Raw genomic sequence first — 24,197 nt, forward strand, 5'->3', positions numbered from 1 at the left:
TTTAAATTGAAAAACTCTGAAGTATTGTTTTGAATATGATTACGTCCCTTTCTGAAACCTTAGAAGAATGCAGTTCGGCAGCATTATGTGCCATTATCTTGCTACGGTAATCTGACTGCAGTTTCCATTTAAAGACCATACAGTTGACAATATGTAAGAAAATAACAATCCAACGACTTAGGTGCTGTTCAACGCACATTCTATTCAAACTAAAATATCTTACAGTGAAATTAAATAAATATGTATGGAAACTTCTGAAGGAGCATTAAGGAGGAATATAAGATCATCCTGTCAAAGTTTGAGATGCCCTTCAATGAATAGGTTTCCAGTTACATCTTATATCTTAAAACACATTGCAAACCAAACTTTTTAAAAATCCATTTGACCAGATATAGAAACATTAGCGGGAACATAAACAAAAATGCTTCGAACAGAGCACTGCACTTAGAAGCATTACTGAGAAGAAAATCAAAATCAATAATATGATCAAAAACAGTTGCTTGCTTTGAGAGGTGTAGTCCTGGTGAAGGAAATACTGAAGATAAAGGCAGCAGTCATTTTCGTTTATATAACTATCAAGCAGGAGGCCTTAGCAGACCATATGTGCTCCAAGCACGGTTGCTATCAGAGACCAGCCACGGAGTCTTTTGGGAGCTGTTAATGAACTGGGTAATTGAGCTGTCGACATGTGTTACCAAAACAAAACAAAAGGGAAAAAAGACAAATGAACAATTTATTTGCAGATCAGACCAGTTTAACTTCTCAGCAAATGGAACAAAGTGATTGACTGAGTACATATAACAGTACATTGAAGTAAAGCAGATGTACTCATAGCAATGATGGGGTGACAGCTTCTGGCCCATCTGTGCCTATCGTTCTGCTTCTAGGGCTTCAGGATTTACCAAAATATATTAATTTTCCACCTGCCTAGGTTGTCTTTAAAAGTGATACATTATAGGTAACACTATTTAATAAATATTATTGAAGATTTAATGCCTTCACTGCACAATATGTACAAAAGCTATCAAAGTAAAAGCATAATTAAATCATTGCACTTTAGTTAGTATCATGCACCCACCAACTAATAGTATGTTTAGTTTAGAGTTAAAAACTCATTTAGATTCATTAAAATATAAATAAACATCTGGAGCAGAACAACAGGAGCATATTGTCCAAGGATAAACTTTGTCATTTATTAATTCCGCCATTGAAAGAAATCCTATCTGGTATTCTGAAGTGTAATTAGTATAATAATTTGTAAATAACCAAAGAAATACTAATATCCTTCACTGATTTTTAGTTATTAAATAGTTTGTTTTTTTTAATAAATCTGCTTTAACAGAAACAAGCACAGTATAATTGCTACTGTAGGATGTTTCAAAATTGTGTTGGGTTTCAGGAACTATAAAACATAGAATCTTCGTTTAATTCATGGCTGCAATACATTGAAAAGAATTGACTATTGGTCGTTTACCCTAACTAAATTACTCCTCTCCATTAATAACAGATTTGCTTTTGAATTGATTCAGTCTTTGTTCCCAAAATGTTATCAGAAAACCATGCAACGTTTTAAATTATGAAGTTTGTTGAACCGTATCTAATGGCTACTTTCTGTAATTATTGTTTATTTTGGAAAAAAAATAAGCATTTCGAAAGCACAATTCCTAATGGATATGATCACAGCAACAGTCATGGTCACATGTGGAGATGGGGCATGTTTCACTTGTGTGAAACCAGGAACAAATTCCCAATTGGCACCACCCCAGGAAAGTTTGCTTATGTCATGCCAGAGAGCAGGACGATTAGAAAAAGCCATGTTGAAAAGCATAAAATGGACATTTTTATGGGCACTCGGAGCCATATGAAAGTTGAATTTTAATTACATAAAACATGCAAAACTGATCCGTCTAATGACACCATAGAATTATGTTTGACTATGATGCCAATTCCACCCTTTTTCCCCACGTTCTTTGATTTTGTATTGTAATGTGAACAAATGAACCGTGAAAAATTTTACTTTTTAAACATTGCCCACCAAATATTTCTCTTGCTGTGAAAACTGCAAATCTACCATGAAAGTTCTCTATGCTGGCCTGGGGTGCTAACATCCAAAATAGCCTCCCCACAGTTTTTAGACCACAGCTATGGAAATAATAGTGTTGTGATTCACACTTTTTTTCCCCCCACATAAATCTGGTTATTTTATGTTATCACCATTGATTGTAATTACTGAAATCTCACCGAGTATATTTAGGGATTACACATTTCATTGTCAGTTAAAAGTAAGTGATCAGTTAATTGAAATTCAAACTGGGAAACACTAGTAGAAATTGACCTTATGATAAACTTTGACCTGGGAGAATGTTAAAACCATGCCTTCAAAAGTTCTGCTGACAGATTTCCTGCTGTATATTTAGATGAGCGACTTGCTTCTATTTCAACACAAAATTATAACCAAGAATATTTCATACTTGGTTTTGATATTTTAACGTTATTTTACCTCTTGTGTAGGATTTCAGTGAGGTAATATTAAAACCACGGTTCTTTGTGCACATGAGAGACTGAAGCTAAAAACTTCATTATATGTTGTTAACACTGAAAACTTTTATTAATAGTCTGAGTTAATATAGTCTGAGTGTTCAAATGAATTTTTATAGATTTAATGTGAATGAATGCTTAAGTTGTCCTTCTTTTTCCTTCCTATCTTTTCACTGTTTTGTTTACTTGAAAGTAAAATATAAACAGGGATACAGTGAGTCACTTTTAATCCAATTGCTTCACCTTTGTCATGCGGATGATTAATTCATTCATCCTCCAAACTCCCAATCGCATAAAGAGGTTTTATTCAGGAAGCTAATTAAAATCTTTCATTTTCTTATAGGCAGTTTTTTTTTTGTTGGAGGACCTGCTTCCAAATTATTTGCAAAGGTGAACAAGCTAAAGTAACCATGTCACATGACCACAAGAGGGCAATGGTCAAGAATGTCTTTTCAGTGAATCAGCCAGTGCTTCTTTTCTCATATATTTGAACAGGTCAACAATTGCCAGCAATAAACAAAGAGTTCATTCAGGCCTTTGGATTCACAGTTTATGTTAAAGCACTCCTACAACCCTACATAGTTAATCCAATATCCATATTTCAAGAATGGAGGAAAAAAATATGGCACAATTGTTGGGATTGTTTGCACCAACAAGTGGATGTGGGATTTAATATGGATCACACACAGAACAAGGATCTGGATTTGATCAATATTGTTCTGTTATAATATGACTCTTTCAACTGAATGTTCATTCATTAACATATAAAACAAAATTATAAAATGGGTATTCAATCAAAAATGAGAAACTTTCCTTCTTGAGACATGCCTAATTTTCCTGGAAATTCAGAAAACATGATCTTGAAGAATGCACATTTAATACAGACATGTAAATTAAATGCAGGATTAAAATTAATATTTTACATCATTAACTATGATTAATCGCAAAAACCTATCAACTTTTGGTTACCTCCTTGAAATGTTCACAGACACAACCATCTGCAATTTAAAGTCACTGGTTGGACATAGAGAAATACAAAAATATCTTCTATTTTATTTAATATGCTGGTGAGGTCAGTTGATTATATTTTTCTTCATCAAAAACCATTTGGTCCAAATTCAGAACAATCCATATCCTTCAGCATTAATCTAGTTACATTTCCATATCCAAATATCAATAATAAATTTACAATGATGCCATATCAAAACAAATCCTGCATCAACAAGAAATCTAAGCTTGGGTTTCATTTTATTAAGTCATATATTCTAGCTCTTGTTGCAAACATTATTGTTATTCTTGAACTATATATTTGTTTGGAGGAAAACCTTTTGATGAACCAATCACTTCAGCCTTGCATTTGTTTCCTTCCTGAGCATGAGCACAAGATTAAGTCCAATATCTTGAATATTTATTGGTTTATATGACTGGAAGATCCAAGTTACCAAACCAATATAATCTGAATAATTGGCTTATATGGCTATTCAGAAACAGGTTTTGTAAAGATACAGCAGAATTAGTGCAAACATACACACAAATTTGTCTATATATATTTTCTCAATGCAAATATATGTAATTTTATTGTGTGGTTACCAAGGAAACTGCATTGGCTGGCTGCATCCAAGACAGCCTTTTACTGAGTATTTTACTCCAAGCAAATAACGCTGCTGGGAAAATGCTATGAAGTCACTAAACCTGACGGTGCTCGCATAGTTATAGTGATAAAATTTAAATTACCAGCTATGCAATAAAGGATCCATACTGTTTTCAAATTTTTAAATAAAATAAAATCAATAAAATGGAAGGTATTTTGTGAGTGTGAAAGATACATACTTAGCAAAGTTGAGCACTTTTTTCTGATTTGCTTAAATATCAAAAGTCTGTGAATTTGAAAACTCAATGGTTATGGGGAAATACTTTAAATATTGGTTCAAAGACATAGAAAGCTCGCTGAATATTATCTTTGTAATTAATTAACAAACTCAGCAATCTGGAATGAGCACATTATCATCACAGATGCTGAGTTTACTAAGCTAATTGGATAAAACAGTGGGCTACAGTCTATTGCGTTCCAAGATTAGTGATTGACATGCCTCTGTCTGGCTTGTCTATTAACTGTGGTCATATTGTTGCTATTTGGAGTTTTGCTTGGCTAATACTTCTAACAAATAGAGTGCTTCTTTAGCCCTCTCTCCTTGACCTTCTCTCGTCCATATTCTTTTAGTCAATTCAAATGGCCTTATGAAGGATTTGGTCACAGTAGAGTGACTCCCAATTCAGAGCCTGTAGTTATCAGAGTTCAGCCAAATTAGCTCGGAGTCAACTCTGCAACACCAATTCGGCAATTCCCAAAACTTACTGCCATTGAGTACAATCAAATAAATTGGAACAATAAATGACAAAATAATAATAAACCACATCAGAACTCTAAGCCAAAGTGAGTGGAAACATTAAAATAAACTTTAGGTGCAATAGGCTGGAGGAGCCCAGCTAGTACTCAATCCCATATAATGCAATTAACAAACACAGAATCAGCTGTGCTACATTAACCACAAGCTGAAACAAAACTGCCTGAACTGGATGTACCCCTTATGAAGGGCTACTGAATGAATATAGTCCATTGGAGCCTCAGGTTCATCCTATTGCCTGCCCTGAATACTTCACTTCAAAGACAAGCCGCATTCATTAATTGGCCTTTGAATTAATATCAAAGGGTCACAATGCGAGTGCCAAAAGAGAAAGAAGCTTTAATGAAGCATAGAACTGCCATTCATTTGCAGATAAGCATGTTTTTATGCTTGGATGGTCACCACGCTGAAGGCCTCATGATGGGGGAGGCAGAAAGAGTTGAAGGAGCTTTGCTCTAATGGTAATTTGTACTGTAAACAAACAAGAGAAACCAACAAATATACTACAAAATAGTAGTGGTCAGTTCAAGTCACAATGGCATAACAACTTTCTGCCATTTTGACGGGGAGCAAAACAAAGGAAAAGTTTAAATTACTTGTTCCTCAGATCAGTGTCTTATTTTAATTAATATGTTATTTTAGCAAACGAGATAATTCACTCCAACTTTCAAAGTTTTTGTTTGCCAGAATCCTTGATATTAAACAAATTCACCCTACATCACTGACAGTATCAATAAAATAATGTTACATTTTAACTTACCAGATTCTTCTTGCAACTCAAACATGATTGGATTTAAATGTTATTTTCCCTATCTTCTTCAATCCGATGCATATTATTACTTTGGGAAATTTATTTTCCAGAATATTAAATCATAACTTCCAAATCAGCTTACAACATTATTTTGTAAATCTTTCAAACATATTTTGATGAAAACATTAACAGTTTGTTACCTCAATTAAGCACGCAGGGGCCTCAATCGAGTCAATGTTACAGCATCGCTAAAATACAGCCTTACATCCTGTGATCCGATAAGTTAAAGCTGTTTCATTGTTTGCACTGATGGGCTTATTGATCCCCTCTTCAAAAAAAAATCTTGAAATGTATTGCAAAAGAACTTTCAAACTACTTTTTTAAAAATCTCTCAACAACAGGTAATGAGAAATGCAATTGCTGAAATATTGATGGCAAGTTATTCGCTTTATTTACACAAAGTTTTTCTCAGTTTCTTTGATAAAAGCAGTTAAATCTTTTTTTTACTCTTTCATGTTTTGTCAGAACTTGATTCCTTTTGTCCTCTGGCTATTTGCCTAGCTGCGAACAATGATGCAGGAAGAATAGAAGCAGATTGTTGGAATGGTCTTCAGTGAAACTAATTATGACATGTTGACTGCACTCACCATGACATATTTCAGGGATCCAAGCTTATTCAATTACCCTTTCCAGATTTCCCTTTGACAAATATTTTATCCTTTTCAATGTTTGTATTTCTGAAGTGCATTTATGTTCAATCTGTAAGCACAATCCCTGATCTGTGAGGGACGACATTGTTATAGTTATTACACCCTTTTCCAAATTAAGTAAACACCAATGGGATATTAAAGACATAATTTTGTTTGAAAGGCTTAGTAGCAAAGAAAAAGATTTTTTTTTCATCTTGTATTTTTGTCACAACTGTGATATTTTGTAGTTCCCTCCTTCCGCCGTGGTTCAAAAAAGAACCACGAGGCTGGAGCTGATTTTTTTTTTTGGAGAGCTGGCTTCTTGTCGGAATAAAACACATTTCATTTCATGTTGCTAATCACAACAGGCATTGACAGTTTGGTGAACACGGGACTTGTAATGCCTGATGATCATGGTGTGGGTTTTGCAGATGCCAACTAACGGCAGCTGCTCAGCGAGAGTATATTAGAATAGGGCCAATGAAAGAAAGCAAAAACATCTTAGTAACATACGTCCTGAAAATATGAATGCTTAGCAGTTTGGAAAACAAATTGAGACATTCTAATGATTTGTACCCACAATCTGAAGGCTGCTTAAATGTTCTATATGGTTTAATAATTTTGAATCAATAGTTCACTTGGTACTTTGTTTTATAGATCTCTTTGTTTACATCTTTTATATTATACATTGTCACCCAACTTAGCGGATGGTTCTATTTATTCTATTGCTAGGTCTCTGCCAGTTGTGAACCAACAAAAAAAACTTGGTTGAGATGAACTTATCTTCTGATTATCGCTACTGTATTGTGAGGCAGTGCTTCTCTTCCACCCTTCACTCAATGCTCAACCATTCCCATCACCTCCACCTACCCCCAGGGACTTCATATAATGAAAAGCTTACAGCATGCAAAAAGGCAGTCTCCAACATTCTTCCTTCCATCTCTAGTTGTAGCTTGTTCATGAATTAAATTTTTAAGTTTGTGCCAGCAGTTATAGTCCCAAAGCTTTTCTGAACATAGATCACCAAAGTGGCTCTTAAACAAAGCACAACATAGGAAATTTCTAAGCTTGAGAAATCTGTCACTGAAAACTACTCAACATACCTTTCCAGTTCTCAAAAATGCTATACTTCTCTTCCACTGAGAACACCTCATCTCTTTTACTACTTTGACAATTCAAGCAGACCGGGAACGTTTCCCCAAATCAAGAAAAATAAACTCTATGTTTTTTTTTAAAAATTACAAGTCTTGGGTCACTGAAATTTGTTTTTATTTCAATAGTGAGAAATTATACTGGGGTTTAACATTATTAATGTCCTCTGATAAATTATAGATGATGAAAGTTAGAATCAACATTCAATCATCGTTCAATAGCATGGGAATTTGGTCTTTTCAGTCAAATGAACCCCAATCCCTTCAATGTTGGTACTCTTGACCTCAGCTTTGCTACTTGGGAGAAGTATAAGGGGAGGAGACTCAAGACCACTCTAAAGTGGTGGACAGAGACACTGGACTAATAAAGTGGTGGACAGAGACACTGGACTAATATGTGTTCCTTCTCAACATTTCACCAGATTGTACTTGCGAAATTTGGAGAGGAATTTAAAAAAAACATTTCAATACATTATTATCAATAGGGAAAATAAATTAGAAAAAAAATAAACAGGATTTAAATATGTATTTGTAAATGTAGCAGCATCAGTGGCTGGTGGTTACAGAGCCAACAGATACCTTGGAGGCATGATCCTTGACCACTTGTTCTATCTGAAGGGACATGCTTTATTCTTTTCTTTCTTGTCCTTTTCTCCTTTGTTTCATTTGCATGATGGCACTTGTGATGACTCTTGGCCAGCCATTGAATGACATGCAAGAGAGAGTACTCATGGCAATAATAAATACATTTTAAAAATCCAAATCATTCATGTATATGTGATTAACACCTCAGCATTTCAGCTTTGACTTCCTGTGAATTCCCAATTGCAAAGTTGCACATAAAACCCTGTCCTTGGTGACAAATTGGTCAAAAATTAAGTTCTCCTGTTCCACTGAAAATAGTTCAACCTTTTACCACTTTGAAGATTGCCTGGGAAGAGCCAGGATACCAGCTGAGGCTTAACATTACTATCACTGCGTACTTCATGAGAAACCTCTGGCTCACAACTTTCAAAAAGCTCATTCTACAATAGCACCTACTATTCCACAACTCACGTGCCTCTGTCATCAATCATTATTTTATTCGGAGCTGTGAAGCATTTTTTAGTGCATCCACCTCCAAAGTACAAAATGTCAATGTGGCACAGGCTATTATTACACAATTAATTAAAGTACTGTTTATAAACCCACTGAATATCAATACATCTTTCTTTTAATATTTCAGATCATGCTCCAAAATATGGCAACTCTACATAAAATTTAGACTGACACGATATTAGACTGAGCATAATTAGTATTTTCTGCAGTTAAATCCTGAAGAATTTTGTTTGATTATAATTAATGACATAAATTATACAGAAACAGGCTACAAACTGTTTTCTGGTAAATGGAATTATTATAGTTAGGTCAGCATGGATAGTGGACTGAAACGCCCGATTTGGAATTATATAACTCAATGTTTCCATCTGTGAAAAGCAGTTTTTAGATTATCTGTAACAAAGAATTTAAAATGGGAGCCTTATATGTTGTGTCATCCTAATTCAGGACAGTGGTACCACTCTCCTCCACAAAGAAGTGAATCTTTTGCAAGGTGAAACATTTATCAGAACATTTTCTATGGCAAATACATGATATTCTCATTATAATGATCTTATTTAGCCACACATTCTAACACAATATTTATTGTCTTCATAAAAAATTTTGTTCACAGTATTTTTAACTTATGTTTAAACATTTTTTGAGACTTTGCAGCATATCTCCCCAGCACAAGGAAGTATTCATAAAAATACAGCAGGATGTATGTAATTCATGATGGATTCCTCCTGAACTAAATCTACATGAATCTCAAATCTCAGTGAGCAGCATGTTACAGTGTCTGATGAATCAAACCATTAACCACAGAGCTCAAGGTGATGCAGTGACTGATGTTTTCTCTGCAAGAAAGATATCAAGTCTGAAGTGTCAGTAAATACCCAGCCTTTTGATGATTAACTTTCTAACTTCTAACTTCATAATTAGTTAAATCTTATGCAGATCTTTTTGTCATATCTTGTTGACCAACAGAATTTTGAAAATCAAGCAACAATATTGAAGTTGTTTAAGATGGATGTTGCAGATTATGCAATGATAAAACTTAGTTATGAAAGTTCAAACTTAATATATACAACATGTTTATCCTAATTTTGTGATGCATTGTGATGCATTACAGAGAGCATTATGTAGGTGTTTTATTTAGAAATGATATGGTTATTGCTTGACAACATTTCTGAAGGTTTGAGGGATTATGGCAGCAGTATTGCTTGTCACAAAATAAATTACATGAGTTATGCTCCATAAGTACAAATCAAAGTATACTTTAATTTAAGGCAAAGTTAATGTGATCTAAATTGATTGCATTTTGTATCAGCTTAATTGGAAAATTAATGGGCCACCCTAAATTGAATGTACAGAATAATTGTTTGTGACTTAACAAAATAAAGTAAAATATCATTAAAAAGAATGATAGTGAGATGACCGAAAGAACTGATCTGCTATAGTGTGAAGTTATTCAAACTAGAAGACACCATTCCACCTTAAAGTTAACTTGATGAGTTATCCCATCCAAACATCTAACTTGTTATTAGTATACAGTGTACTTAAGAACATTGATCTTTAGTTCCCTATACTCTCTTACCATATCATTTTACAATGAGAATGATGAGAATAATTGAAGCTGAAAAGGCTTCCATCTCCATTATAATTATTTTCTGGATTTTTTTTCTTGGTTCAAAGACAGTTCAGGAATGGTTTAAATGCATGGCCGTGAAAGGCTTCTTTGCATTTTTCCAAATCTGGTGTTGATTTTAGGTAGAAGCTTTAAAAAAAAGGAAAGAAAGAGAAAGTGATCCACAGATGGGATTTATACCAAACAACTTAAACCACAATTATTTTGGTGATAACCAATTACAATGATTTTTTTTCTTTATTTTTTTATTTTCCTATTTTAAATTAACAAATATGATGTACAATTTTTGTAATTATGCATCTGAATTAATGTTTAAATTAAACTTAATACCAGTATAACCTTATATTCAATAGAAAAGATTCATTAAAAATGATGCAATAAGATGTTCTAGTTTACACATCAGTACTCAACTGTCATTAGTGTGCAGAGACCTAAGTTAATAATTAAATTGAAAAGACATGTTAATTAAGTTTTCCATTTACAATATCCTATATTAGATACAATAAAGATATCCTCTGTTTAACTGGTGTAAGCCAAAAAACATTGAGCTTTGATCCCTGTTGTTAAAAGTCAATGACAATAGAAGTTCTGCAACAAGGGGCAGAGCTACTGGCCCCTCTTCACACAACAATAGCATCAGCATCAACAAACAAGCACTTGATCAATATTTGGCCAAGGCAACTGAAAAGTTTCTTTACAGATTTTAATTCCAGGTTGTAAAACAGCTGTAGGGCGAAAAGGGACATAAAACTCCAATGTATTCACTAGTGAAGAACCTTTCCTGCCTGCTTAGTATGATGACCACAGCCATCATCGACAGGTTCTGCTCTACATAATTTCTTTAGGGATACAAAGTTTAGCCAAACATTTGAATTCAACTTGTTGTCATTCATACAGGTTTCAAAAATATGGTATTATTTCACAAAGAAGTTAATGTTATTCTTGAACTCACTTGATCAAAATCATTCCATGAGTTCTAGGCACACAGAAAATAAGAGACAAGACTTTCATGTTATCATTGGTTGCTGGGTTTATTTATATCATAGAGAGTTGCTTCAGAAGAAATCTTAACTTGTATTATAATTCATTACTTCATTTAAAGCAAACTTTTTGTTTGAACGAAGCAAAGTTAATATCCACATGCAATGGCTGAATTTCACTATTTTACAGTTCAGGATAACTTCTGGTATTAATTTAATATCCACATTACCAGCCCAAACATACTGTTTATGAACAAACTTTATATTTTAGACTCAAGTTTTATTTCTATTTGAAACTTGTTGGTTTTACAATGTGGAGCACGAATGTTCTTAAGTGATTTGATTTATTTCAGAGGCTGGGATTATTGGAGCCTCTATATTTTCTTTGGAACCACACCAATGAACTTTTGAACATACAGAATTTGTAATTAGTGGATTGATTATGACCAAAGTTTTATCAATCACTAATAGAACATTTGATGACATCAATTTCTCTTGTATCCTTTTAAAATAATTAAAACACATGGGTAAAATAATTTCTGTGACATTTTAATCCCTGATTTTAATCTTATTTATGTATTTTTGTATCTCATTTTTACTCTTTTTTTCACTATTCGATAGCACTTCTCGATAGATTGTTGCATGCGAAGTTGATCAAATGTTTTGAACATGTGGCAGAATTCTCCAGTAAAATCCCTCTGTTGCAATCTGTTATTGTTGCATTTTTTATTTATGAAATTAAAAGATACTTTGCATTTTCTTGAATTGAAAAATATAATGACTAAATTACCAATGAGCAAATATGAGAAAAAATGTGATCAAACAACCTGAGACAGTTTATTTTGCAACAAATAATGTGCAAACTTCATACTTTAAAGTTTTTACCTGCAACAAATACAACAATGAATAGACTATAACCTGCTTTAATTGTAAATGTTACATTCAAAGTACAAGTTCTGCAAAGAAATGAATTTAAAACTTATTGGGTTGCAAACTATTGACTTTGATGTACAAAGCTTCACTCATACACTTTAGCAATCTGCTGACATAGAGACTCAAGCTATCACCATGTAGCATTACACTGCAGTGTCTCCTGAGTGATGGGTACATGAAATCTACCTCTGGAGGGGGTGCATTTTCACGCTGGTAATTAAACAGGCCTATGTGACCAATTTCACTCCACTACAAAATCTACACCCGGTTTCATCCTATATAATGTGAACAATTACTCCAGGAATTGCTTTGGGTCCAGAATTTCAGAATTGTTCAGATCTTCAAAATATCAGAACATTTGCTGAATTAATTGCCAAAATATTATTGCCTCCGTTGCTATTGCTAAGAGGGAGGAGGAATGGTATACCCACCCTAGGATTTGAAACATCTGGGGGTATGCACGAACATTCACCTTTCCTCTTCCCTCATCTTGAAGCCATTTGACCATTTGCCTGGGCTGAACCTAAACAGTGATCGAAACCCATTCCCTTGTGCCCAGCATTGCTTAGCCCGCGTTTGTCTTGCGCATTCCACGGGGGCGCGCGCACACCCAGCCACCGGCACATCAGCGAGGGAAGGGATGCTCATTAAGGATGGAAAGTCAAGATAATTATTCTCCTGTCTAACCCCGGGGCTGATCGTCATTATCAGACCCCTACCCTTGTCCCAGTTCAGAGCAGTTAGTACAAGCCATGAGACGATTTGGTTCGTGTGGTTTAATCACACGTTGGGCTTTTTTTCATCTGAAAATACGAGCAAACTGGGAAGCAAGCAGCGATTTTTCTAAATCGTTGCATTTGATCCCTGAACGTCTATAGCTTCCCAGAAATTCCTTTCCCAGTTATGCCATAACGAAGACTTGGGTGCAAATTCTCTCAAAGCCAACAGAAAACACGCATGTCTTTATGCAACACCTTTTAGATTTGCTGCTGTGTCGGCAAAGCACAACCGTTAACTTGCATGGAACAAGGCGAAATTACCATCTTATCTGGTGCTGGGCTTTCTGCTGGGATTCGGCCAACCAAACTTGGAGAAAATGCCAACAGAACCCCCTGCTCAGGCAACAGCTTATAGAAAAGGCGGCACTCTCCCTGTCCTGCACCTGAATTTACTCTTCCATTATCTGTCGGGAATTTCACATCCTAATGCCATTCAGGCTTTGACAGCACACTTTTAAAATATCCTACTAAATTGAGTGTGATGCGACGATCCAAGGCAGTCTTCTGAGAAAAGAAATCTACCGTTTAATGCCTACAAACTCAATCGCCAACACCGTCCGAGCAACTGCAGAGAGCAGTGGCTACGGTGGCGCGCAACGAGGTGCAAAGGCTGGCCTCCTGTTTGTTGCTCTCTGTAATTGTAATATTATCACTACAGCTAGAATTCGCTTATTTTATTCGTGTGCGTCACTGATAAGGGTGATTGGCGCACAAAAAAAAACGGCCCGAGGAGACGTGAGAAGCTGATCACCTCTGCATCCACGAAATCTATGCTAATTCAACATGATTTATTTTTTTAAATGTATTGCATTTTTTTTTAAAGTAGACTTGTGTACACCTAAGAGATGATCAGCAAGAAGGTTTATGGGATGGCCATCCTGTCTCCTCTGTTTACACAAAGCAGCTGTCAACCGAAATATAACATTGGTCCGTGCGCTTCTCCTCCTCGCTCCTTGGATTGATCCTCACCAGGCTCCCCGCGTAACTCCCAGCATTTGGTTTGCCTCGTCCAGTGGAGAAACGAGTCTTATCTTTGATAGCGTCGTACTTTGAATCTGTTGTCTTTCCCTCATTCACCCTAACAATTCCTAGCTCTGTCACTCCGCGCACACCCAAGTGAATGAACAAAACGGGGTGGGAGCTGTAATCTTACATCTAAATATTACGATAGTCTCCGGGCGTCGCGTGTCTGGAGTGGTTATCAGCTATCAGGAATTTTTGGACTACGCGAACTAAAAATGGTTCGGCTCGTTCAAAACTTCCCACATTCCACACAACTTATTTCATCTCGTTCCTCCCTCGCAGCTTTGCTTGTTAGTTGCTTCGAACAGCGGTCCCTGCGAGAGAGAGAGAGAAAAAAAAAGGGGAGAGAAATTTCACGAATTTGTGCCCCGGGCGAATTGGGGGGCGGGTCAGGGAGAGATGAAAGTGAGAAGAAATAAAAGGCTCGATTTAATCAGCTTTAAGAGGCTTCGGTCCGGGTCGTGATTGAATTTTGGACCTGCAGATTTTGGATTGCAGATAAATCGAGCTTGACCACGCCTGAAGCTGCGCGAAAACACTGACCCATTCAACGAAGAGCCAGCAACCTCAGTCACTTAAGTACACTTCGAAATCATTAAATATAACCCTGGCAGAAACATTTGTAGTGGCCGTTTATATTTAAAGCGAAATGGCCAGCAAAGAGAATTAACCACGAGGCGAACTTCTGCTCTAATGGTTCGTAATTAGCTGACCTCAAAATAAAACTTGCAATGATTCATTATTTTTATCTGCCTTTTTTATACAAAAAAGGTAAGACCAGCACTTTCGAGATTTGAAAAGTTCACATGAAGTTAGCTCCTACAAAAAGTTTTCCCACTTTTGTTTAAAAATCTTTTTTCTCTAAATTACAATGATCTTTTATTCTGATCTTGTGAATTTGTCAGCTGCGCCTACATGAGATGTGGCTATTAACAGTCTCTTCAAACTACTTGGAAGTTACAAACTTCACACTCTGTGGTTGAATGCCGAGCATTTTAACTCTCCAGTGACTTGAACCGTTTGATTACCTGTGATCCTGGGTTAATTACAACCTAAACTGTTTGCTGAGATTAGAATGCAAAGGGCATTTTCTCTCCCCAATAACTTCTTCCCCCCTTTAAACTAATAATGACGATATGAGGAGAGGGTACAAGAATAAATCGGCAATTTTTTAACGTCTTGAAACGCAATACTGTATTTAGTTCAATTTATTTGCAAATCCTGAACTTTTATCTAATAACTATAAGGAAATATCCAGTATTCTTAGCAGTTTTCTCTCTCCTTCCAATCTAATGCCAGCCCCTGAGTCCAAAGAATGTGTTCACTCAAAATAGTGGCAATTGTATTTTGGTTTTGAATGACAGTCGGCATCTTACACGTCTAAAAAGATGGCAAAAGAAACATTTTGTAGGTGAAAATGGCTTGCTTTCCACGGTGGAAGCAGAGTCCATAAAACTCCAAGGACTGGCTGCTACTGGCGATCACTGAATAATTCATCCCTCATTGCAAGCCCATAATGTCTTTTCTCAGCCTTTTGTTTGGACGGTTTCTGTTCTTTTTTTTCCCTGAATTACAAAAAGGTTGCCTTCTTTTGTTGCGACCAAGCTGTCACTGGCATAGGCTTTGTCCTTCCAAGCCTAAAGTGTAACTTTCAATGGACTCACGCTTCTTTGTTTTCCAAGTTCATCTCCAAGTGTGGATTGTGTATTCAAGGACCTCTTTGTATAGCTGGAAAAGTTGTACAAATGTTTGACCAGCTCATTTGGTCGTTTTTGTCTACTCAAGATCCTATTTGCAGCGAATTTCGTGCAGGTCTATGGACTCCTTCAACAAGCGACACTTTGTGTCAAAGCTTGTGCGCAAGGCTCAGGCTAAAAAGGACTTAAATTTAGCCACTCTCTCCAAGAGTTTTCCAGTCTTTTTTTATATAGATTCGATGTTTTGATTAACAAATCATGTCTTTGCAAAAAGGTACTTTGTTAGCGGGAAAAAAAGAAAATCAATTCACAACAATGCCCAACAAGTTAAAACGAGGCACTCCATACCTTTTCCGTGCTATTATGATCCATAAAGAAGCTCGTTAAACACACACCCAGGATAGTTCAAATGGTGAATACGGTATATTAATCAGATCAATAAACATTGCCCACTATAAACGGGCTATCACGCTTCATGAATCGGGTCACAGTTTCACGGTCGCCTTCAGCTCCCTACCAGCCCCATGGAGACCGCTCCTATCTTTGAACGACTTTGCTGATGCGATTGCAAAGGAAATTGACGTTTCTACATTGCACATATACCCCGCCAAAACTCCAGCAGAGAGAGAAATACACTTTTTGGGGTGTTTTTATAAAAAAAATAATTTTGTCAGAGCACGGTACGTGCTTGATATTTGGAAAGAGTTAGGATTCTGATTTAATTCTCGCAATGTGGCCTGTTTATATTCCAGCAGAATAAATAGTTTGGCCACGTTTATGTGCAGCCTGCTCACCGTACCACTGGACGGGATTCTGGAGCCTTGAGAAAGGGTGCAGACTGGGTGACGAGGGTGATGCGAGTATTAGCTGCAAGGAAACGTTGGGAACACTTGCGATTATCGGATGCTGCAGGGCGAAGTTTATATATTTATTGGATGCACATTCAGCCATTTCAGTCAGGTTTGCTCCAGGATTGAGATGTCAAATATTGGAGGACATAGCTTTATGGTGGGGTAAAAAGTGTCAAAGGAGATGAGCAAGACAAGTTTTTTTTTTTCACACAGAGGAGAAGGTGCCTGCAACGCGCTTCAGGACAGGTAGAAGATACCATATTGATGTTTAAAAGGCGTTCGGAATGACGCGTGAATAGGCAAAGCAGAGAGAGTACAGACCACGTGCAGCTAGATGCCATTTGTTTCCATAGGTATCATGGTAGGCCGATGGGCCTGTTCCTGTGCTAGATTGTTATGTGTTCTGTGTCCATCAGGACCGAATCCAGTGGGCAGGACATGTCGCCGCGAGGACGCTCACCAATTACATACTATTCCGAATTTCGCCAAGACTAGAGAATATTACCAGGTGTACAGAGGCAAAAATTCAAAGATGTCTCAAAGCCTCATTGAAAAGGTGCAACTTCCCCATCTATTCCAGGGAATTTTTGGCTCGTGTCCACTCAAAGTGGAGAAAGGGGGATTGGCGTCGAGAACCACGAATCTATGTAACAAATGCACACAGAAATTCTATACTAACGGAAAAATACCCATCATAAAGGAAACACTCAGCCAGCATCCATGGAAAGAGAGCAGAGTTATCATCGCAATTAGATGATCTTCTTCTTGGAACGGAGACCCTTTTTAATTCCACAGGTCCTGCTTGACCTGCTGAGGGTCTCCAACATTATCTTCTAATATACATTTCTGAGTTTCTGCATCTGAAGCATTTTTTTTTCTAAAATACCCAGCTCACATCCCACCAAGCACTTCCTGGTAACCCTGGAACAGCATCGACCTCATCAGCACCCTCCGAACCCCCAGAACTGGAGTGGGAGCAAGATTTCCTTTCCCAGGAACTGTCCATGAACATGGTTCTGCAAGGATCCCAGAGCCAGAAATGAGATTAATCATTTTCATTCAAAGGCCTGGCATGGTTTAATCAATTATTTATTTTATCTCCTTAGTAGGGATCATTGTGGTTTTCAAATAAAGCAATCACGACAAAAACAATCTTCCATGTTTTAATTTGCCCTGTGTAAACGTATATATTAGTAACCATTAAAATAACTGAACAAGTTTCTGAGTAATAAACTGGATGAAGTCTTGTGGTATCTCTTTTGGGGGGGAAATATCCCGAACTGCTGATAAGCGTGACCAAAAAAGTTCCTGCAGTTAGGTCTCAAAGGGTTAAACCGACTCCCAAGAAAGGAAGCAGTCAGCCAAAGTTCGAAAATATTACCTGTCCTTTATTTCTAATGCGCCATGTGGTACTTTCCAGTTACGGTCAAATTATTGCTAAGGATATATCAAAAGGAAGTTCAGGGTGGATTTCAGGTCTCCAATATTGAATTAAGAATGTTAGCACATTGACATTGGCGATAAAATATATATGCAAAAGTCACCAAGTAGAAATTTCCCCTTGCAATTTAGAATCGATTTGAAACATTAGGAAAGCAATATGTGGTTTTCGTTTTGTTGCACACAAATGCCTATATAAACCAGAATTCGCTGTAATTTTCTTTAGAACGCTCGATTGTATTTAAATATCTCGGATCTCGCTTTCTTGTATCAGTTGATGCATTCCAAATATTACATAATTAAAGACAATTCGATTCACATCTGCACTGAATCAGTTCCAATTTCGGATCTTGCTGAAACTTAATTAGTCAATTTTAGACCAGTTTTGATATAACATCATATTGAAATTAGTCCGGGAATGCGCTCATATATTTATCCCCCTACCCGACACATTTATCATTATATTTCAAATCGTTCTGGAAATTCCATCAATGTAAGTATCCGTTTAAAATAATATCTAAAACGATAACGTCTAATTTTAATAAGTTTATGTTATATTGCATGTCAGGGCAGTTATCTTATTTGAATATATGAAACTTCCTTCAGTTTCCAAAACTGGTCAAATGATTATGAAAATTAGGACAAATTTACAAAGTGATGAATTCTTTTATAATACTACAACTTTAAGGGGTGGCTAATTTAAGAAATTAAGGAAGTTTTTGGTAAGGTATTTGCACTCGTTTTGCAAATATCATCTGCGATCTAATAAAAGCTGTAAAGGCCAGTAGCCATAAATAGTGGGTCCGCGTTTTGGCTCGGGACTCCTTATCGATAAAGAGCAAGTGACCATTTCTATCCATGATCATCTCTGATCCGCCGAATCTCTCCACTTTCTCTTTATGAATTCAATATTCCAATATCTGCGGGGGGGGGGGGGGGGGGTCCCCTCTGTAATCTGCGATCTATATCATTTAATTTAGCAGGAATTTAGCAATAAGGTGGCGAAGTCCTTCACCAGACGCAATCTGGTGATTTTCCTGATGGAGTTGACACACACTAAGAGGTACTACATAGTACTAGGACTCTGTAAATATCAATAAGAACACTGATAATCCATGAACAATATTAATCTTATTCCTCTGGCAGCATTCTCTGGAAGTAATGGAATTGCAGTCAGATGGCAAACGTTGAAAAACATCTGTTAAACTTTGCCCACAACGAAGCGGCAAACTGTCAACAGGTTGTAATGCTGATAAGGATTGTCCTGGTTGCGTTTCGAACTTTGATATCGCCGCCCTTTCCTAAACTTTGTTGAATTGTTTTAACACTCTGGCGTAAATTTTACCACCTTAACAAGCTCAATAAAACTCACAGGGTGAAACAAAAGCAAAACTTCCGTCCACTTTCCCTCACTCCGGGAAATGCCAGAATTGCAATACAAAGCTCAGAGCATCTGGAGGCAACTGTGCTTGTGGTCATTCTGTTGAACCCTACAAAGGACACCGTATTATTTCTACCATAGTTTTGAGTTATTTAACTTTAATTCGTAGTTACTGTAGCTTTGGTTCATATATATACGAATATGTATTTTGTCCAAAATATGTACACAATGCAAGCCTTTGGATTACTTAATTTATATCTATAAAACAGATATTATCTAAACACAAATATTGAGAGATCTTAATCGCAAAAAAAAATGAACAAGTGATGGCATAAATTTGACCTCTTACCCTTATCAGCCAGAATCCCGTCAATACTGTGCTTGGTCTTTTTATCGCCATCTTCGTATTCTTTTCTTCCACATTCTTCCTCCTCTTCTTCTTTCTTTCCGAATTTACTCCTCAGGATACGGCTTATTGAACTCACTTGTTTGAAAGAAATGTTTAATAAATGTTTCAAATTCTGTCCAATATATTCATGTACAATATCCAGACCACGAAGTTCAATATTTCATTTATAATTTCGGATGAAGACATTACATTTTACTTTAACACATTAAAAATAATCACATGGACACAGCTAGCAACAGAAACATCACATTCTTGATGAAGAACATCGCGAAAAGCAAATTCCAGCAAATGTTGAATTTCAATCTGAACTACAGAAGTCATGACCTAACTGTTGTCAATATTAGCGCAGCGAATAACTTCAAGGGGCCAGAGAAATAATATTTTCAAATCTGAAGCATTTGTGAACACCCTGCATTGTTTATTTTTTCATTTATCATCAACAATGCAGCTTGATATAATTTATATTTGCAGCGAATTATGTTTAAGTGAAATAAGAATTATTGGTGCCTGCATGTTAATCACAATATTATTGGACTTTCTTTCAATTCGCACAAATCAGTAATAATGAACCAACCTGAGGGAATGGTATTCCGATCACACATGCCGTCTTTCAATAACTTATCCCGAATTTCCCAGCTAAACATTCCAGGATTCTCTTTCTTATATTCTTCGATCTTTTTTTCCACGTCTGGTATTGTCATTTGCTTCATAGGAAATGATACAAGAAGACAAAAGTTTGTTTATAACTTTGCTTCGTTGCAATTGGTAAACGGATCAATTGCAGAAATATCCTGTCTTTGAAAATCTAATATCGCAGGAATTTCTACTCAATTTCCATTTACTCCCGATCCCGTAGTGCCTCCATTATAATTCCTTCTACGAATTTGGATAGGTAACATCCCGCTGAATGCATCAGACAAAATAAAATTAAACGCGTGATATAATTTTCAGATTTAACATTTAGAACTTTATTTGGACATGACAGTGGAAGCGCAAACATAGTTCCTGATCACGCTATGAATTTGACTTAAAGTCAAACTCGACAAAAAAAAAAATCGGGTTTACTGATAGGTAACTTCACTCCAAATCAGTACTTGAACTTTGCGGTCATGTTTATTGAAAAAGCGGAGTAACCGAAGTACAATTCCTGTGTTTAATGACCTATATTACGATAATTGCGGGCCATTACAGCCTGCGTGCTTAATTGTCTGTGTCAAAACCACCGATATTAAAGATTGAATTACAAATTAAGCAATAATGCTTTCTTCATTATAAACTATTGGTCATCCCCAATATCTACGAAACAGTAAACTACAGTTACGTCTAAAAAGCACCCCTCCACTAGAAAAGTTTTGATGAAATCGTTTAAATTGTTCAAGATTTTCTTTCATCTTTCATCTTATGTTTAAATATACTTCAGAATGGTCATTCATTCGTGTTTCTGGATGTGTACAATGCAAATATTAAACAATGTTCACATTTAATGAAAGAAATGTTATTTAATAAATCCAGTTCATTTAAGTTACCAAATTGAAAACTGCATTTAGTTTTATTCTTTTAGAAATATTAAAATTATGAACCAATCATTTATGTTGCTCCTTGGGTTCTTTTAACTCATTAAATCCAATTGTTACAGGTACCTTCGCTACTGATAGACGTTTTCTTATTCTTGGCTTTTTGGTTGATGGAAGTTCTTAACAGTAAAAGTTTCAGCTGATCGAATTTGTGCAATTTCTATTTAACTCTGAGAATACACGAATTTTTTTTAAAAAAACACTGCCTAATATGCTGCGTTGACAAATTTCATATTCTAGAAGCTATAAAAGTTTAGTTAATTTTATAAGAGATGGATTAGTAAATAAAGCTCAAGTTGTCTGCAGTTCCTCGATTATGACAGGCGTTTCTAAGTGTTGCACATGTCTGTGTAACCACAGATGTTAGTGGGGCCGATTCTGCAATAGGAGATGTTGATTTACAGTCTAAAAAATAATGCGGCACTCCAATCCTCAGGTGGTTTATGTCCATTTAACTGTCTGTATTTGGGGAACCTTTGAAAAGATAGCAGCGCCATCCGTGCACTTTGGAGAGAAACCGTAACCACGTCTTTCATGACGCGGTAGATGCATCAACCAAGTTGTAATATAGAATGCAATTCTTTGATGAGTGATCGCACTTACCCTGGGTTTGCTTCCAGTCGCCCCTGGTCTGATAGATCCCGTCTCCTGGTATCTGCAGAGGATTTTAGAGACACAACCGTGGGAGACCCTCAGCTGACGGGAGATGACACAAGGTCGGATGCCGTGATGGGCCATTTCCACTATCTTGTGCCTGATATGATTTGGCAGAGGCCGGCCGTTAATAAAAACTCCTCCGAGCTGGTTCACTCTCCCTTGACCTAAAGGCGTTGACACTATTTGAAGGTGGGGGGGGGGGGGGGGGGAAATGCAGTGTCAATAAATATGTTGTAACTCAACCGATCGCACAGAAAAGTGAAAAGGAACTGTGAATATATGTTATCAATTCTTCGTAAACGTTGGTGTTTATATATCGCGCAATATCTATATGTAGAAAATGCGCTCAAATAAAACTGTTCCTTGTTTCAGAACTGAAATGTAAAGATCTATGCATGCATATCTCATGACAATATTATTTCAAATTACACTATCAAAGTTAGAAGTAATGGTTCCGATACGTTGCAATGCACGCGATTATACCTGCCACCACAATATTGCAATCTATGTTTTGAAAAGCAAAGCGACTGCATCGGTTACGGGGGAGAAAAAAGTCTAATGCATTTATAAACTGCGATTCCGCAGCCTGAGTTTATATAGAACTAGAAGTTAGGGAGGGACTGCTCTCATTAAATTTGGCATTTAACACTGAATCTGAAACGAAGACAAGTATATTTGTGTTGTGTTCGTTTGTTCTCCATCGACATTAACATGCCAAACACCCCGAAAATCCTCGGTTATATTAGAATCTACTTACTGTATGTACTGAACATGACTGTTGGAGAAGGCACGTTTACGAGCTATGAAGCCCCGGAAAAGCTCTCACTAAAGAGGCCCCCGTACAGTTGCAGTCACATAAAAAACCATGATTAAAACCAGTATTTAATATGTTGCCGTTCCCTCGCACCGAAGGTTCTCAGTGGATGCGCGGAAACGGGTTTTCTCTCGGAAACTAAAGATTACTCGATCCGTTAAAGCATGTCGAGCTCACCTTCCAGTGGGAATCCGCTGCTGCGAGAGTAATTCTGTCCCGGGGCTGGCCGCATCATTCTTGGGACCGGTCCAGCCAACGTGCTCATTTTATGGACACGTTCAGTCCCAAATTTTCAGTGGGTTGTCGAAGGAGGAGAGATTATTTTTTTTTAAAAATAATAAAAAATAATGGCCACTTTTAGGTAAATCCACTCAGGCCAGTCGACTTCAGGAAAAGTAAAATTTAGTTGTTCTCAGCCCTCAATACTTAAAGCGGCGATCTCAAGAAAGTTGAGGTTTTTTTTTGGTCGAAGTTTCTAAACTTAAGTGCTGGTTGGTGGTGGTTCGCGCGTTCCTCTGTTGTGTGTGACAGCAGGTACAACTGTGGTCCAGGGGCTAAGAGTTGTTGTGGTCACAGCCAGAAGTCGATGGGACGGTGACCTGGAGAATTTATCAGTTCTTCCACCCCTGGCTCCACCGAGACCCCTGGCTTCTGATTGGAGAATAAGCGAGATTCTTCTCTATGGAAACGTGTGCTTTGATTGGCCAATCCCGGCAATCTTCCTTTCCCATCACTGGAAATATGATTTTGAAATAAAAAGTGAATGTGCCACTGCGGCAGGAATAGAATCCCTTCCTGAAAGCTTTCTAACGCACAGCTTTCGTGGGTTATCTGTCATCGATCTGAATACGCGCACCCATTTTTAAGAGATTATCGACAAGGCAGTCTCATTTTGAAGGCAAGTGAAAGCCGTCTATTAATACAGGGCTACATTCTTTGACACTCTGAATTATTATCAACAATTCCATTTACTAACATTTAGAAACTGACCCTCTCAAATCAATCTCTGGCAAAACTGTATTTGAGGTTGTTAATGTGAAGGAATGTCCAACAGAAAATCTGGAAAAAAATGCCTCTCAGGTAATAACCAAGGCTCTGTGATGATCACAGATGAATCCAGCCCTCGCATTTTCTTGAGGTTGTATGTGTAGTATTAAGAATCAAGGAAGAACCAAAAAAAGAGAAAGAAATGGTCTGGCTGAGAGTTGAAGCGCCACAGCAGGATATGACGCCAGGACTGTTGTAAAGCCCGTCTGTCCTCAGAGAAGGTACCATTGTCTGAGTCCTCTATTTATAACTTGCTAACTGCCGGTAAACTCATCCTTTACACTCTGATCTTCAAGCACAGCCATCCGAGTGGGCTTTATTTGGAAGTGGCTATTCAAAAAACCCTGTCAGTC

The 24,197-nt window shown here is 36.8% G+C and overlaps 1 protein-coding gene across 3 annotated transcripts in view; it reads right to left on the reverse strand.

The window, feature by feature from the left end:
* The window catches only part of pax3b (paired box 3b), a 94,077-nt gene extending 71,015 nt beyond the window's left edge, over positions 1–23,062 (reverse strand). For 2 of the 3 annotated variants that reach the window (XM_069896692.1, XM_069896694.1), the window contains exons 1-4: positions 22,975–23,062; positions 21,930–22,162; positions 20,327–20,456; positions 19,693–19,827 (exon numbers count right to left, since the gene is read on the reverse strand). In XM_069896692.1, coding sequence (XP_069752793.1) covers positions 19,693–19,827; positions 20,327–20,456; positions 21,930–22,162; positions 22,975–23,062 — 586 coding nt within the window. Of the gene's footprint in view, positions 1–4,230; positions 4,240–19,692; positions 19,828–20,326; positions 20,457–21,929; positions 22,163–22,974 lie in introns of all 3 variants that reach the window. The other variant, XM_069896693.1, reaches the window with a different exon arrangement.
* Between the last annotated feature and the right edge of the window lie 1,135 nt (positions 23,063–24,197).

The sequence above is a fragment of the Narcine bancroftii genome, chromosome 9 (genome assembly GCF_036971445.1).
Source record: "Narcine bancroftii isolate sNarBan1 chromosome 9, sNarBan1.hap1, whole genome shotgun sequence".
NCBI classification, from domain to species: Eukaryota; Metazoa; Chordata; class Chondrichthyes; order Torpediniformes; family Narcinidae; genus Narcine; species Narcine bancroftii.